Consider the following 17,860-nt stretch of genomic DNA (forward strand, 5'->3'; position numbering starts at 1 on the left):
CACACTTCGTCCTTTCTCAAAACTCTTTATCTTATTCTTTAGAAAACTATTTTCTTGTAAAAGCTTTTAATCCTTCGATTTGAGTCCAGACACCCTCGAGGGTGTGTCTGAATCCCTCACACCAGGGCTCTGATACCAACTTGTAGCAACCCAAAAATCATGACTAAAAATTGCGTTTAATAAATTACTTTAATTAAAACGTTTGTAGGAAAACATTTCCAATTCATAACATTTCGTAAACCGCGTATAATGTTTGAAATTCCATATCATAAAATAGTGTTAATATCAGAGTACAATCCAAAGGAAAACTCATAAAGCGGAATCTAAGGTGTGTGCATGATGTGCAGCTACCGCGTCGGCTCTTTCCCCTTTGCTGAAGAGGTACCTGAAACAAAACTGAAAACTGTAAGCACGAAGCTTAGTGAGCTCCCCCTTAATACTACATACCATATAATCACATAACATACATATATTTTCAGGCATATCTGGGTGCCCGACCTACCCCTTCGGTCCTCTCGACCGGATACTGGCTAGTATATCTGGGTGCTGGCCTCCCATTCGGTCCTCTCAACCGGATACTAACTAGCATATCTGGATGCTAGCCTCCCCTTCTGTCCTCTCGACCGGATACTGGGGACTATTTCACCCCCTACTACTACCACATAACACATATCATATAGTCTATCTAGCATGGGTGGGTATGACTACCCATTTGGCCCTATCGACTGGTAATCTGGGGACTATCCCCCTACTGTCACTAGCACATAACATCATATCATACTAGCACATAAACATATCAGGTAGTAGCAACCTAGATGAATATCACGGAGATAATCATCTAATCATACAACTCCTACTGATGGGCCGACATTATGGTTGTAGACCCACCGCTACTAGAAGGTAACTCACCTCGAACAAGTAGCTGCTGATAATCCGTGTGGGAAGTCTCTGTCTGCTGCTGCTCCGGAAAACCTCCGGCTACAATCCCCACAAAACTCTTAGTCAGAAACTGACATCTACTCTTAGGTTAAAATGACTATTTTACCCCTAATCAAGTCCAAGTCAAAGTCAACTTCAAGTTGACCCGACTCGCCAAGTTGGGCCGTCAACTCGTCGAGTCCCTATCCCTTTACACGTCCTCATCCGTGACTCGACTCGTCGAGTTTGGTGATGACTTGAAGAGTTCCTCTTCTATAAGAACATTGAATGATCCTTCATCCGACTCACCGAGTTGTATGAACAACTCATCGAGTTCACCTTCATCTGATGAACAAGTCATGACCTAGACTCGCCGAGTTGTATGAACAACTCGTCGAGTTCATCTTCAATCTTAAGGAGATTGCCTTGTACTCGTCGAGTCTGTTCTAGCACTCGTCAAGTCCCATGAATTCCAGGTCTAAGGCTAAGTCCAAATCGTTGGGTCGCTCCTTCTGACCTTCTAAAGTCCTTCTAACACCCATCTGAGTTCTTTAGACCCTCAACAGATATGAGACTTTATGCCTTGGACTCGCCGAGTCCCAAGAACGGACTCGTCGAGTCGGTAACGTCCACACCCTAAATCCTCGATTTCTGATGCACAACCTTTGACCAAAAGATATATCCAAGCCCCTAGGCTCGATCTAGCATGTAAATTTACAAACTTTACGTGCATGCATGGAAGAATGAGCCCAAATGGCTCAAAAAGGAACTCCCAACAAGCATGAGGCTTTTCATGGGTTCTAAAACAATTTCTTTCTACCTTAGGGTCCCTCAAGAACCCTAGATCCGAAACCCTATCCCTCAACCATGCTTGCAATCATGGTTGGTTGCCAAAATGGCTCTTAGAAGCCCTAACTTCCTTCAAGAATAGATCCATAATAATAATGAGCAAGGTATAAGCATTATACCTCAAATGCACTGTGGAAGATGCTCAAACTCGGATCCCTCTATCCTCTTCTTGTTCCTTCAAGCCTTTCCTTCCTTTCTTGGATCACAAAAGCACCAAAATCACTCAAAAGGCCTTAGATCTTCAATCACACGATTAGGGTTTCTATGGGAGTCTTCTGGAAGCAAATGGGACAAAGGGTGACTGAATGAGATGTTTAAATAGGGTGCAAACCCTCATATTAGGGTTTTTGTCCAGACAGAGCCTACTCGCTGAGTCCGGACGCGGACTCGTCGAGTAGGTCATTAAACTTCTGTGTCCAACACGCTCCAACTCGTCGAGTTGGTCCTCAACTCGCTGAGTCCAAGGACAAAATGCAAGATACAAGAATAAAATACATACCAGGAACCATGTGCTACAAAACTGGTTCCATTAAAAGTATTGGGCTTTATTTGGAGAACGAAACAAAGTCGAATACCCTCAGCTGAAGCACTCAAAACCAGGGGAGTTACAATGGACTCAACTATCTGTGGTGCCTGTAATATGACAGTTGAAACAGGTGACCATATTGTTGCAACATGCACATTGGCCAGGGATGTATTACGGATGATCCTTTATTGGTGTGGTTTACGGAAGACGAATTTTCATTCAGTGTCGAGCATAATTGATTATGCATCTAGATAGGGAAATTGTCCTAAGAAGAGAAGTAGATTAACTGCGATCTTATTTGGTACCATATGGTGTTTATGGAGAGCCTAGAATGATAGAATCTTTAAAAAATTGTCTTAAATTCAGAAAGAGAGACCCGGTTCCAAAAAAAAATTTAGAGAAAATAGTGGGGGTTGTAAAATCTTTGACATATATGTGGATTAAACATAGGGGAGCCAATAATAATATAAATTGGAGAGTATGGAACTCCTCCCCTTTATTTTATTGATGTATTGTAACTATATTCTCTACTAGCTGCTTCCTAGTGGGGTTATTTTCATTAATCTATATCACATATTGCCGGTTCAAAAAAAATCTATTGTCTGATTTTCATAACCATAAAAATTCATCTCATGTCATAATTGTTGATAAATCTACCCCTTTTGCTCTTGGTTTTGGCACAATCGATCTTACCCTAATCATTTTATTATTTTTAGCTTTAAGCATACCAAACTTTTTGTTTAATTTTGTATTTGTCAGTAAAAATTACTCACACATTGAAATGTAGTGTTATGTTTTTTATTGCTTATTATGCTTTTCAAGACTATTAACAAAGTATATTATTAAAAAAGGGTGGGAATCAGAGGGCATGTGTGCATGTGTGTGTGTGTGTGTGTATATATATATATATATATATATATATATATATATATATATATATATATATATATATATATATATATATATATATATATATATATATATATATATATATAGAGGTTCTATGGAAAACAAAAAACCCTAAAAACCATAAAAATGCATAAAAAATATTTTGAGATCACAATTTTTTTTTTTGACTTTATATTCTTTAAAACCACACTTTTTTGTGTAAATTCACTGAAATTTTTTTGAAAAAAAATCAAAAACTAAAATAAATAAATAAAAAATCAAAATTTTAAATTTTTTTCCAAATTTTTTTTTTAAAAAAAGCTGCGATTTTTAAGAATATAAATCTAAAAAAAATTGTGATCTCTAAGTATTTTTTTATGCATTTTTTAAATTTATAGGTTTTTTTTTTGTTTTCCATATAACCTTTCCCTATATATATATATATATATATATATATATATATATATATATATATATATATATATATATATATATATATATATATATATATATATATATATAGACACACATTAGTCGTTTACCTGCGTTAAGCGACAGGTGCGAATAATTGTTCCAGAAGTTAGTTTCTATAGACGATTAGTTCGTTTGTGCAAATAGCTTAGTACATCTAATCAATTATAAATAAGAGTCATGCTAGTAAAAAAGAATCAATAAGAATTAAAAAGGAAATCTTGAGATTCTTTACAAATATACATGAACACATGATTGGTTGTGCATTATTAACCTTGCAATATTTTTTTATCCACCATTGCATTATTAATCGTGCAAAACTTTTTTATCCACCACATTTGATGTATAGAATTCATTGTTGTTGAATCATTCATCAACTTCACTAATACTTTTGTATTGATACGTGATACTCTCTGGATAATGTCACATAAAGTTGGTCATGCGAGAAAATCGATTCCGAAAGATAAATACCTACATTTGGAATTATTTGTCTCTGAGCTTCATTGATTGTCATCGCAAAATATAATCAAATCGGAAATTGTTTTCTCTTCAGCTTGAATGGGACATGTCATCTTCAGGCGGACATAATGGAATCCTTGTGCCAATTATTTTCATTAGGAAACATGTTATATTTCAACACAAGTAACTTTTCGACGAATCGGTTTTCTTTCGGTGTTTGTTTGACTAGCAGACGCATCTTCTATAGGGACAGGAGGGTTCTCCCCCCCCCCCCCCCCCTTTCTGGATTTTGGGTTAAAAGTAGTCCAAATAAGTTCAAATTTTCGAGATATAGGCCCAGGAGTATGAATATTGAATTGTGGCCCCTCCTGCCCAATCGGATAGACGTGAACGACTTACGACTGAATGGTGAATTGAAGTATCGAACCCCAATCCTCATATTCCATTCTTCATTAGTTACTGCTAGTCGTCAGACGCCTCACGGCCTCAGTGCCTCACACCACAATCACCACCGTCCACTGTCAGCACCGCCACTGCAGGTCACCCTCCGGCCTCCACCATCAGACGCAACACGACAGACGGCAACAGCTAGCAGACCTTCAGTCTTCAGTCTTCTCTTATGTTGTTCCTTCTTGTAATTTTGTTCACGGAAGAAAAATCAGAAAGTCAAGTATGCTTCTCACTTTCTTGCCTCCATTTTTATCTTCTTTCTTTTCTAAATTATAATTCTGTAATTCTAAATTCCTTCTTTTCTCCATTTGCTTAATTGCTTGTTGTGGGAATTTCACATAGTTAAATGATTTCACACACTATTGATCCTCCAATTGATTGTTGTTTGTCTAAATGAGCAAAGATTGTTGATTTGTTCCTTCAATTGCTTGTTTGTCTAAATGAGCTGAGATTGTTAATTAATATGAACCGTTCCTCCATTTTCTTGTTGTTGGAATTTAGGAATCAAAAAATTAGGATGTCAAACAATGTTATATGATTTGTTTTGCATAAATTAAAGTTAGTTGGCAGACCTTGAATGAATTGTTCATACATTTTGATTTTTTATAGATACAATCATGTGCAATATGAAAACAATTCGTTCTTTTTTCAAAAGAATGGGTGATGATGAAGAAACACTTAATGAAAATCACGAGAGTAAATGTCAAAGAGCTTTAACAAGCGAGCCACAACTGCAACAACATGGAAATCAAAAAGAGAATGACATTTCTGAAGCCACACAATCAAATCCTAATGAGATGGATCTTAAGCAACTAGAAATAGATCCGGCTAAACGAAAACAAATGTGGGATTATCCGGTTAATTTAAGAGAAGAAGTAAGACGAGCTTATATGACTTTAGGACCTTTCCAAATACGTCTTAAAGAGTATCATGCTAAAGGTTCAAAGAAACATCCTCGTAGATTCCAATACTCTGTGTTCAACTTTTTCCCTAATTTGTTAGAATATTCTCCAACAATACACTCATCTTATTATTTTATTTGTTATATATTTAACGATAAACCAAGTATGTGTCATGGTTATGATGCATTTACTGTTAAAGGATTTGATAATTGGAAAAATGTTAATGACAGGAAAAATTTTGCATTCGTGAAGCACATTGGTTGTTCACAACATAAAAATGCAGTTGCATTCGCTAAAAGCTTGATGAACCAAGAAGCACACATTGAAAATATCATAGTGAAGCAAAATGAAGTACAAATATTGAAGAATCGTTCACGATTAAAAGCTTCGATTGACACATTTCGTTGGTTGACATTCCAAGCTTGCACTTTACGAGGAAATGATGAAATTCCTAATTCTAAGAATCATGGTAATTTTCTCCAACTACTAAAACTTCTAGCATCTTATAATGATGAAGTTGAAAATGTTATATTAGAGAAAGATCATTATAATTCAAAGTATACTTCTGGAGAAGTTCAAAAAGAAATTCCTAATATTATTACAAATAAAGTTTGAAAACATATCCGTAGTGAAGTGGGGGATTCATAATTTTGTGTCATAGTTGATAAGTCACGAGATGAGTCTAAAAAAGAGAAAATGGCCATAGTTTTGAGATTTGTTGATGCAGAGGGGATCATTCGAGAAAGATTCTTCGATTTGGTTCATGTCAAGGATACGTTATCATTAACCTTGAAAACAAATATGTGGAGACAACTTTTATACTATCAGTTTGATGTTGGTAAAATTTGTGGCCAATGGTATGATGGTGCTAGTAATATGAGAGGGGAATGGAATGGATTACATGCACTTGTTCTTAAGGATTGTTGTAACATCCCAAAATTTAAGACCAAAAATTTCATTTTTAAATTAAATAATTATAAAACCATTTGTGTGAAAACATCTATAACATCAAATCAGATCAAACCCATGTATCAATAGTCAAACATGGCATGATAAAACAACATCAAAGTATAAATCCCAAAGATATCATGTGCGGAAAATGTAGTGTGAGGCACTGTGATCATGCCAGATCCTTTCCTTTCGAAGAGGAAGTACCTGAAACCAAAACTAAAAACCGTAAGCACGAAGCTTAGTGAGTTCCCCCCATTATACCACATACCATACAATACACATACTGCCTAGCATATTCGGGTGTTGGCCTACCCCTTACGTCTCTTTCAACTGATAACTACCTAGCACATATGGGTGCTAGCCTACCCATTCGGCCTCTTTCAACCGTAACTGCCTAGCAGATTTGGGTGCTGGCTTACCCTTTCGGTCTCTTTCAACCGGTAACCGGAGACTATTTCACCCCTTACCGCTACCACATACTACCCTAGCATATACACATAAACCACAAACTGCTTATCATATATGGGTGCTTGCCTACCCTTTCGATCATTTCAACAGGTAACGGGGTCTATCCCACCCCTCCTACCACTATCACCTTATATCATCATACTAGCACATAAAGCATAACAGATACTGGCATACCAGACAATTATCACGAAAACAAACATCGTTACTCTAATCAACTACTAATGGGCTGGCATTGGTTCCTTCGACCCACTTCTACTGGAAGGTAACTCACCTTGAATGATGTAAAGTCGCTAAACTGTCCGTGGCTCTGAAATCAACCTCACTCAAACTCCTACACATAAAACATTGCCTTTAATAACCCTTCCATACTCATAACCCCTTAAGGGTCAATTTTTGGTCAAGGTCAAAATAAAAGTCAACACCCTGGTTAAAGTCAACATTCTGGGTTGACTCAACTTGCCAAGTTCCATAAACCATAAAACCCTGAAATAGCGATCCGACTCATCGAGTTCTTTCACAAACTCGTCGAGTTCCTCCTATCAACAGAATCATGACTTTTCCAATCAACCTGTCGAGTCCATCCTTGAACTCGTCGAGTTCTTCCTTTTACAGAATCGAGACATTTCGACCCAACTTGTCGAGTTCCTCTATGAACTCATCCAGTTCTTCAGTCTGATAAGCTTTCTTAATGTATTAAGCCATTATTCTTCGAGTCTAAGTCCCATACTCCAGATCTGAGTCGAATACACCTCTAGGAGGGTAAAGTTTTTGACTTTACCCATTGAGACTCATCCTAGTAGAAATGAGCCCTAACCCTAGCTCAAAATGGCTTAGTTCTAACTTCAAAAACCATCAAAACTTCAAGATAAGCCATAGGATCATAGATCTGGACACTAGGGACAGTTTGGTCACGTAAAGTTCCTAACTTTACTTGCATGCATAAACTACTTGGCTCAAAAGGCCAAAAAGATGGTCCACAAGTTGCATGGGACTTTCATGGCCATAAAGTTGGCACCTTCATGCCATGAAGTCTCCTATAGACCCTAGATCTGAAAGGTTTGCCCCCATGGGACGTCCAAGTCCTAAAGACCAACATTCTTTGACCAAAATATGGAGAAAACCTCCTAAAACTAGATCTAGACATACTATAAGCAAGGTAGGAGCGTTATACCTCAGTTGAACCAGAAATGAAGCTCAACTTCTGGATCTACTCCTATCTTATGATGGGTTTTATGTACTCTAACATTCCTATGGTGCACATACGACCCTAAAGCTTTGGATCTAGGTTTTCTCTAATTGTACATACAATATTGTTTTCCAAAGCATAAAGCCTAAACTAGCATGCAAGGTAACATTTAAAAACATAAAATCAGTTAGAACAATACCTTGTGTAGTAGCTTGCTTGTGAATGACCTTTAGGAGCCTAGCACCTCAAGTGTGATGCCTCAAATGTCTTATAACAAACCAAGTACAAGAGGATGGACTAGAGAGAGAGAGAGAGAGAGATTTGGGAGCTCAAAATTGGCTAACAACTCTTAGTGTGCATGGGTCACAAATTTTGGGTGTTAGGGGCTTCTTATATAGTCTAGGTGTACATCCATGCAAAACCTAACCCACCATGACCCTTCATATTTCTCAAATTTTTAATTCATTATATTTTGATTTGTATCTTATGGAGTGAAAGAGGTATTTTATGTGTTATGTGTAGACTTTTTTTATATACCTTTTTTATTTGTAATTTACTAACATTCCGGTTACTTAACTGAAATATATTAGCTTTTTTATATACCTTTTTCAGTTAACGAACTGTAATAAGGTAATTATATACCTTATGAAGGAAAAGAAAACAAGTAGATTCAAAGACATCAGTGGAGAAACTTTATACCATTTCTTAAATGTGTCAAGTTTTATTGAGTACATATATTATATTCTTTTTATAGTCGTTTACTAATTATATGTTGGTGATAATTGGTGATAAATATATAAAAATTTTGTACTTTTTTTTTGTTCAGGGGTAGGTGTTGCATGGAAGACAACAAAAGTGGAAGCTGGAACAACAGTTACTATATTTGGACTTGGTGCAATTGGCTAGCAGTAAGATTCTAGGATTATTTTCTATTTATTTGTAATTTTGATTGCTTTTATTTTGTTTTCCAGTTTTCAAGTTTTTCTTATGTCTAATGTCTAACGATATGCAGGGAATATTTCATTTATGAATTCAGGTTTGAAATGAATTTTTGTATTAGATTATTTCTAATGTATCATGGTTGCTTTTTTTTCTTTCCAATAAGATTTTATAAGCTGTCCAATTCCCATGCTTTAGAAAAAGAATAATTGATAAAAAAAATTAAAAACTTGGTTTGTGCGTTTTCATTTTCCTCAACAGGATGTAGTTACTGTTGTAGGATATCCGCTTGGAGGTTTGTCCACTTCATGCATACTTGAGTTTCTTAAATTATGGTCTGCTTTCTAATCGTGTATAAAAGTAAAGTAATAGTGTTGGTTTGTGGCTGACATGTTACATCCTATTCTTATGGATAAGTTGAACTGTTGGGCATTCAATTTGATGTAGCAATTAACCTGGGTAAGCACATCATGTGTCAACTCATATTTTACTAATGTCATGCATGTATCTTCCTGCTATAACTATTGTGCTTATACTTGCCATTTTGTAGGTAATAGTGGTGATCCTGCTTTTAATGATCAAGGAGAATGCATCTCATGTAACTAACTAACAATGTAATAATATTTATAATTTTCTTCTGAAAGGAATGGAAATATGGAATTATATATTTGTATTATTAGGTGTATAGGTCTGATGATGTTGAGAACATTGAGTGTGTGAATCAAACAAATTCATATGTTGTTGTTAGTTAACTACATTTACTATTCGTAGAGGGAAAGATCTCATTTGATGAAAGAAATATACATTGTTTCAGGTTTCCCTTGCCTTGGAATATTATTGCAAAAATTAGAGAATCCAGCTTTATGTGCCTGCTTGAAAGTGCCATCTAATGAGGGGGTTCTTGTCCGCCATAGTTAGAGTAATAACATCCCATTGTGCTACTAATAATGGTTAAGGGTTGATGCTAATTTGTATTATAACCTATTTGATTTTTATGTTTTAGAACAAGAAGTATCTGATTAATTATATTGTTTATACAACTCATGGAGAGACATAAGGTACATCTGTATATGGTGTCCATAGTCTATTCTAGATAACACATATGAGGGTGAGGGTGCGTCCTCCTTGCTCATTCTTATTTATTATTTGAAACATACAAACTAAAGTTGTAATAGTGAATTATAAACTCTATATACATTTCTGCTTTGTTGAGGTTTAATCCAAACTTTATGCTATTATTTTTTGTTTTACCGAAGAAGTCATATTTTCATACGCTGGTCTCTTATTAATCACCTTATTCTACGCTTAATTACTTATATAGGTCTCAAAGCACCGAACAAAGCTAGGGCTTACACAAAGTTTCTATATTAGATCCTACATCACTTCACAGAAGACCATGTTTGATGCAGGTAATATAAAACTTGAGTGCATGATTATGCCTAATGTTAGTTTTATATTTCTGTTTTGTCTAGAAGTCAATGAAGCTTCCTCAACTTGATGTTACAAATTCTTTTAGGGCTAAATACAAGAAGTAGCGTCCTACTATCACTCTTTTTATTACAACATTGTACTTCCAATATTTTTCTTATTAAGACACTGTACGTTGAAAAGCCTATGAGTATGTGTAAAACATTGTAAAGTTTGTTGCTATTTCCCATTTTTTAATAAGACTATGAAATACCCTCCAACCCCACAACTCCAACACCCGCAACACATGATTCTTCCATAGTTTATTTGTATTTGTAAATTGAGATTATATTTTTGACATACTTTGAAATTTTATTTAAGTTTAGAGCTAATTTAAATGCTATAAATTTTAGTTAATTAATTAATTTATTTTTTAATTTTAAATAGGTTAACCCATGTTAAACCCATTTATTTAACAGGTTGGGTTGAAAAATAAATAAACATGTCAACTCAATGACAACTCATTTAACAAAAAAATTGGGTTGGATTGAAAATATCAACCCATTTAAATAAACAAGTTGAATTGGATTGAAATCTTCAACCCAATTAATAAATAGATTGAACCTAAATCAAATCCAAATCAACCCATTGTTAGCTAGTTTTCTTTACCAATAAATCATCCTCTAATTTGAATTTCTTTTTCTCAAGATGATGGAATTATTGGAAGAGTAGAAAATAAGTCCAAATTTGCATACGATATCTATTTTTGCGTAAATTTTATTCTTTTTTATTCTATTTCGGTACTTCATTTTATTTTTTCTTTTAGATTTTTCAGTGTGAATATCATTGGTGGAAATTCTTTACAATTAAAAAAAAAAAAAAATCCGTATGACCTTGGTTAGGATTCTCTCACAATGCACAATGCAGAGAAATCGCAATACACTCATTACGACCGTTTATGAATATTTAAAAAAAAAAAATGGTCCGTATGTTATATTATATCTCTCAATCTATACCTGTTATTTTTATAATTTTTCTTTTTATTTTTATTTGATAAATTGATGAAAGAAGATAAAGATAAAGTTACACTAAAAAAAACAAATATATCTTTTTAGTGGACCATTTGTGTAATAGAAGTTTGTTGATTATAAATGTTGTTGGTGGGACTATTGTGAAATAAAAGTTTGTTGCATTGTGTTTTTTATTAATTTATCGGTTCGGATATATCCTTGATGTGACCATTCGTCAAAGCAGCGGCATCTTTTTCTTTTTTCTTTCTTTCTTTTACCCACAAAACCAGTGTCCTCCTTCTCTGTTTCTCTCTTTCTCCTGATCAGTCACAGTCGACAACACCATTGAAGCCATTGCGACACCTTCAAAAGGTATTATTGTTTCTACTTGAATCAAATCTTACTTATCAATTCTAATGATTACTACATAGATTCAGTTTTTTTTTTTTTGTTAATGCATCTTCTGCTTTTTCTTCCGTACTTCTGTCCGATTCATCTTCTTTTTACATGTTTTGTTCTACTTCAGTACTTCACACTACAGTTTCTATTAAAGAATCAGCAGAGTTAAACGTTCTTTGGAAATTATTACATGCATTTCCGAAATCACACCTGATTTGATCTTACTTCAAGCCAATTTAGACCCTTTTTGTAATTTGGAGCAGCGATCTCGTTTGAACTTCGAAACGAAGGCAATTTAGGGTTTTTTATTTATCAATTAAGCCAAATCGTTGCTGTTAACATGTTTATTAAGCTCATATTTAATCATCTGCTTTGAAATTTGAATGATTCTTAACAATGCAGATCACTGTTTTTGGTAGAAAGAAACAATGGATTCTGTCCTCGATGAACCTGTGGTTGATACAGAAACCGATAGATTAAGCAGCTTACCTCACGATCTTATTCATCATATTCTCTCTTTCATGGACATGAAATACGCTGTTCAAACATGCGTCTTATCTTCAAAATGGAAGTTCATCTGGACTACCCTTACTCATATCAAATTCTCAACTTCCGAATTCCAACAATTAGGTCAATTTATAAGATTCGCAAGACACGTTATAGCTAATCGCAATGATCAAACCGATGTTTCCTCACTTGAGTTCAATTTCGATGGAACACTCAGCCAGATTCTCGTCAAAGTTCTTCTAAATTACGTGGTATCTCACAACATTCGCAACCTAAACATCTCCACTTTCGAAAGAGACAGAAAACTCCCAAATTGTATCTTCGAATCCCAATCCCTCAAACACTTCACCCTAAAAAACATCCATGAAGATTACTGCATCGCACCTCAGTATCCTTGGGATCTTCCAAATCTAACCACTTTACATCTCAACGACTTCGTAATTTCTGATGGAAGAAATGAAAACCATGAGTATCTTGATCTGTTCTCCAAATGTGTAAATTTGAAGAAACTGAGTATCACCGAGTGTTACATGTCGGAAGTGAAGGTTTTTAAGGTTTCAGCTCCAAGACTTGAGGATCTGACTATAACGGATTGTTTCCTTAACAAGCTTTTCATCTCAGCACCTAATCTCTCATCTTTTGTCTATGGTGGTGAGTGCCCTTTGTGTCTTTTAACAAATGGTTTCCAGAATCTAGAGAAAGTGGATCTTCATCTCCCTATGCCAAATCCACTTTCTGATTTTAAAAAGGAAGATGCTTTCCAGCTTTTAAAGGTGCTCAAGGAGTTCCATAGTACCAAATTTATTAATCTTTACTCAGATGTCATTCAGGTAATGATATAATAGATTGTACTGTGTTTGACATGAATGTGTTTGACATGAATTAGACTGATTTCGAACTTTTTTGGATTTAGTTTTAAATGCAAATTTTTTATTTGTGTGTTGTTAATTTTTGTGTGAAGGGGTTATCCATGAATCCGGATGTACTATTATATCAACCTTCACCATTCAACAACTTGAAGCATTTAAATATACGCCAAGTGTCTCACAAAGGGAAATATTCCATGTTAATGGTTCCTAATCATGTCAAAAACTACTTCCTTTATAGCTCTCCAAATGCCACTATTACAACCGAAGTGCCTAAGGTATTTAACCTAAGATACTATATTATATTGTTTTCCGTTTTTCTCTGATAGCTGACAAAGTAATAGTGTTTGGTAAAAAGTAACTGAAAAACTAGATGACGAATATAAAATGACATTTAGATATATAATTTAAATGGCATGAATTGGTATATTTGAAAAACTTGTGGAAAAAGTCGTGTAAGCATATCAATAAGATATCTCAGATAGTTTTTTAAAAAGCTAGCTTGTGAATTACTTTACTAGTCTCACCAAACATTGTATTTCAGTAAGTTCAAAAAATAAGTTAGCTTATCCATTCCAGACACAACGTAAATAGTATTGTTACACTAAATCTTTGGTCTATGCAAAAGAAATGAATGTCATTGTTCGCATTATCAAAAATAGCCCTAAAAAACTTAGTTTATTGCAGATCAAAGAACTAGGTATTGGATCTTATTATGAGGCAGATCAAATAATCAATTTCGATATTTGACAATCGTGCTTGGTATTTGGTAAGATCGATCTATTCTATTCTCAAATTTTGAAGTTTTATTTATTGTTTGACTAATTTGCCCCTGCGGTAATAAACTTAGTTGTATGGTTTTTGACAATTTTTGTTTTCTTTGACAGTGTCACATTGAAGCTTTATGGTTATTTGTTTGATTTGAAGTGCTTGTCTAAAAGTCTTGTGATTGTGAGTATCTATGAATAAAAATGTAAATATTTATGATGTTTTTTGCAACACATGCAAGTAATGCCAATAAAAAAGTGGTTCATGGGTATCCTTTTTATGGAAGGGTATTTCTATCAAATAACGTATAGCCCTCAATTAAGATCAAAGTAGTTCATGGTTAATATTTCTCCCAACTCTCTTCTCCTCTTATTTAGGTGCTCTTTGTTTTTTGTAAAAAACTTCTTCAGACCTCTTATTATTGCGCAGCGCAGCACACGCACAACACTTTTAATCTCGCAATTGTTTGTTTTTTAGAAGTCTTTAGAGTAAAAAACCTCTGCGTGTGTTTTGTTTGATGCAACACTTGTATTGTCTCTTTCAACCTTTTCTTTTTCTTTTTTTTTGCTGAAATCTTGATTATATGTTGTTGAAATCTTATTTTACCTTTTTTTTTAAAAAAAAATTGTTTCTTGTTGAATTTTTTTCGTTTTTTATATTAAATAATAATAATTTCTTGATGAAATATCATTATTTTTGTTAAAATATCTTTATTTTTTTGTTGAAATATCATTATTTTTTGTTGAAATATTATGAATTATTGTTAAAATGACATACATTATCAAATTTTCGATATTAAAAAAACTATTTTCGGTTTATAAAATTAGTTTATTTTAAATTTTTAATATCTGCAAATGTTAAAAAAAACAAATATGTTTTTTATTACAGTTTGCAGCCGTTTGGTCCACCTATTCAATCGCAAAGTATTGCAGAGGTGGTCCGCAGATTTTATGAATTTTTACTTCAAAAATACAAACAAACAACACCTTAGTTATTTGTGTCCGTTAAGGTATTTGAGAAGATTGACCAGAGATCTATAAAGTTATACAAGCCTTTACCTTTCAATTATTTAGTTTTCATGTCTTTCTTGATCTTTATGTTTGGTGTTGTTTGTTTGTTATTATTTTTCTATTAATTAATTATAACCTGTCATATATATATATATATATATATATATATATATATATATATATATATATATATATATATATATATATATATATATATATATATATATATATACCATTAATTTGCTTATGATCTCTACAAAAAAACTAAGGAAAATTTTATCTATATCCCATTAAACTTTCATAATTACATATATATCCTTGTAAAATTTATAAATTACATATATATCCTTATAAAATATATAAACTCATATATATATATATATATATATATATATATATATATATATATATATATATATATATATATATATATATATATAATTTAATCATATTTAATATATTAAAAAAGTAAAAACACCGTCTTTATGTTGATTTTTTGTTATTAAGAAAATAATTAACTTATAACATCACAATATTAAAACAAATTTCTCGACCTATTTACTTTATGAATCTTTACAAATATTCTCACCCATATTGGAATTAGTTTTTCCATGATTTTACTTGTGTAACGTAAATGAAGAACTAGAAAAAGAACAAAATTATTTAGAAGATAACAATCGCAGATCTTCTAAATCAATTATAAGATATTAAATATATTGTTTAGCAAATGATTAGTAATATGCAGTCAACAAGTTTTGCTAATCGATTAAGCATAATATAAAGTAACAAATAATCCTGTGATGAATAGGGAAATAATCATGTCCTCGATAAAGAGATCAATTATGAGAGGGATTTCAAATAGATATTTGAGTAATTTAGTTATAATCTAATTTAAAAATAATGTTTTCATTTATAAATATATTAAATATGATTAAATTAAGTATTTGGGTATATATGGCAGTTTATATGTTTTATAAGGATATACATATAATTTGAAATTTTACAACGATATAAACGTAATTAGAAAAGTTTATAAGGATATAGACAATTTCTCCCTAAAAAATATTAAAAAAACTAAAGATGTGTATACTCTCATAAATTGTGAAGTGTTCGTTTCATCATCAAAAAAAATTTTGAATTTTTTGTTGAATATTTAAAAATCATTTTCATAAATAAAAATAAAGTGTTATGTTAGAAAGATTTACAAAAAAGGATTCGGAGAAAAAAATAAAGAAATGTTTAAATGAGTTTTTAAATATGATGAAGTGATTTCACTATTTTAAGAAAGTTATTATTGTGTGGCTATTATAAATATGATTTATTTATATGTCGTTTTTCTTCTTATAATATTGCAATTTTTGGATGAGACATTTGATTAGTACACAACAAATTTTTCTGTGCATAACATTTTGTTTTAAAATGTTGTATTATATAACTCTGTAAAATATTTTAAGCATTCGGAAGAAAAGAAAAAGAGAAAAAGTCAAATATAGTCCAATTTTTTTTTTCAAAAAAAAAAAAACAAAACAAAACAAAAAAACAAAAAACAAAAAATAGTTTATCATTATAGTCATCAAAACAGTAATTTTTGATTTTGTCATTTGGACAGTGATTTTGGGGTTGGATCTATCTTCAAAAGTATATTAAAAAATCGAATTTTATCATTTTGACATGATGAAATCACAAATACTCCATTTCTTTATTTTTTTTTATTCTTCAGCGAATTGAACCACTTACCCTTGGTTCACATGAAAGTCATTTTCCTTTTACCATCATATTAGTCAATAATGCATGCACACTATATTACTTACTGAAATGGTTGACCAAGAAATCAAACCCAAATCAATCACTTATAAAAATGTAAACCATGTATGTGATTAAAAATAGGAAACTAATAAAAGTAAGTGCAATGCTATATTCCATTATGAATTTCAAAGTATAATGAAAGTAATGAGGTCACAAAAAGAAAGTAAAGTAGGATAGCTGAAACGGATTGCTCAGCCTACATAAATCAAGTGTTAATAATGATAATCATTCTTGCAAGTAAGAAAACATTCACTGCTACCTCATGGGTTACCCTTGGATTGTCACCATGATCACCACCCATCCATGACGAGAATTAAATCAAAGGGTCATTGTAGGGAGCACATCCATTGATTCTGATGTTCTTAAGAGCGGTACATAAGAATTTAAGGACACCTCTCCAGATTGTTTCATGGAAGTAACTCATTCAATCTCTCTTTTTCATCTTGTGGGGTTGGTTCTGATTTCATCTGTATGGAAAGCAACTTAAATCTACAAATCACATAACACAAATTAATCATTATAACTATATTATAAAGACAATAAAGATATCAAATTTAATTTATTAATGCTTACTTCTTTATGCAAACTTAGCGAAACATTCACGAATCCTAAAAAGCAGTTAAGGGGTCAACTTTGAAATTTTTTATTCGATAAAACTTGGATCTGTTTTATAAATTTATACCTTTAATGATTTTAAACCAAAGATTTGTGTACGGATTATGTGTGGATAAGTAGTGAAAATGAAGTCAATTGTTTGATTCTTAAGTGCATAAAAAACTTCTTAAATTGTATTACAGATTGTGAAATTCCAACAGATTCACATGAGACTTCACTTCAAGCAGTCACCACTTGAAATAGAGTTTTCAAATAAATCAACTGAAATAATGTCACAACTAGCAAATTTTAGCTAGGAAATTCTATGCTCTTGTAAACATTATCTATGGTAACAAGTGTAACCTTAACATGATAAGATGTATGAAGCTAATTCAATAACAACAAGTATAGTTTGGAATCACCAGTAAAGATCAAAACTTATACAAAACATTTCAATAGTCAACTTAAGGATTTAAGACCCTGAGA

At 32.7% G+C, this 17,860-nt stretch overlaps 1 protein-coding gene across 1 annotated transcript; it reads left to right on the forward strand.

Annotated features, from left to right (window-relative positions):
• The first annotated feature begins 11,638 nt into the window (after positions 1 to 11,638).
• Positions 11,639 to 14,235, forward strand: LOC111884040 (F-box/LRR-repeat protein At3g59200). Its single transcript, XM_023880369.2, has 5 exons — positions 11,639 to 11,796; positions 12,226 to 13,160; positions 13,292 to 13,474; positions 13,884 to 13,965; positions 14,084 to 14,235. Exons 2-4 carry the CDS (start codon positions 12,252 to 12,254, stop codon positions 13,944 to 13,946), a joined length of 1,155 nt encoding a protein of 384 aa, XP_023736137.1. The 5' UTR covers positions 11,639 to 11,796; positions 12,226 to 12,251; the 3' UTR covers positions 13,947 to 13,965; positions 14,084 to 14,235.
• Positions 14,236 to 17,860: the final 3,625 nt, after the last annotated feature.

The sequence above is a fragment of the Lactuca sativa genome, chromosome 3 (genome assembly GCF_002870075.4).
Source record: "Lactuca sativa cultivar Salinas chromosome 3, Lsat_Salinas_v11, whole genome shotgun sequence".
NCBI classification, from domain to species: Eukaryota; Viridiplantae; Streptophyta; class Magnoliopsida; order Asterales; family Asteraceae; genus Lactuca; species Lactuca sativa.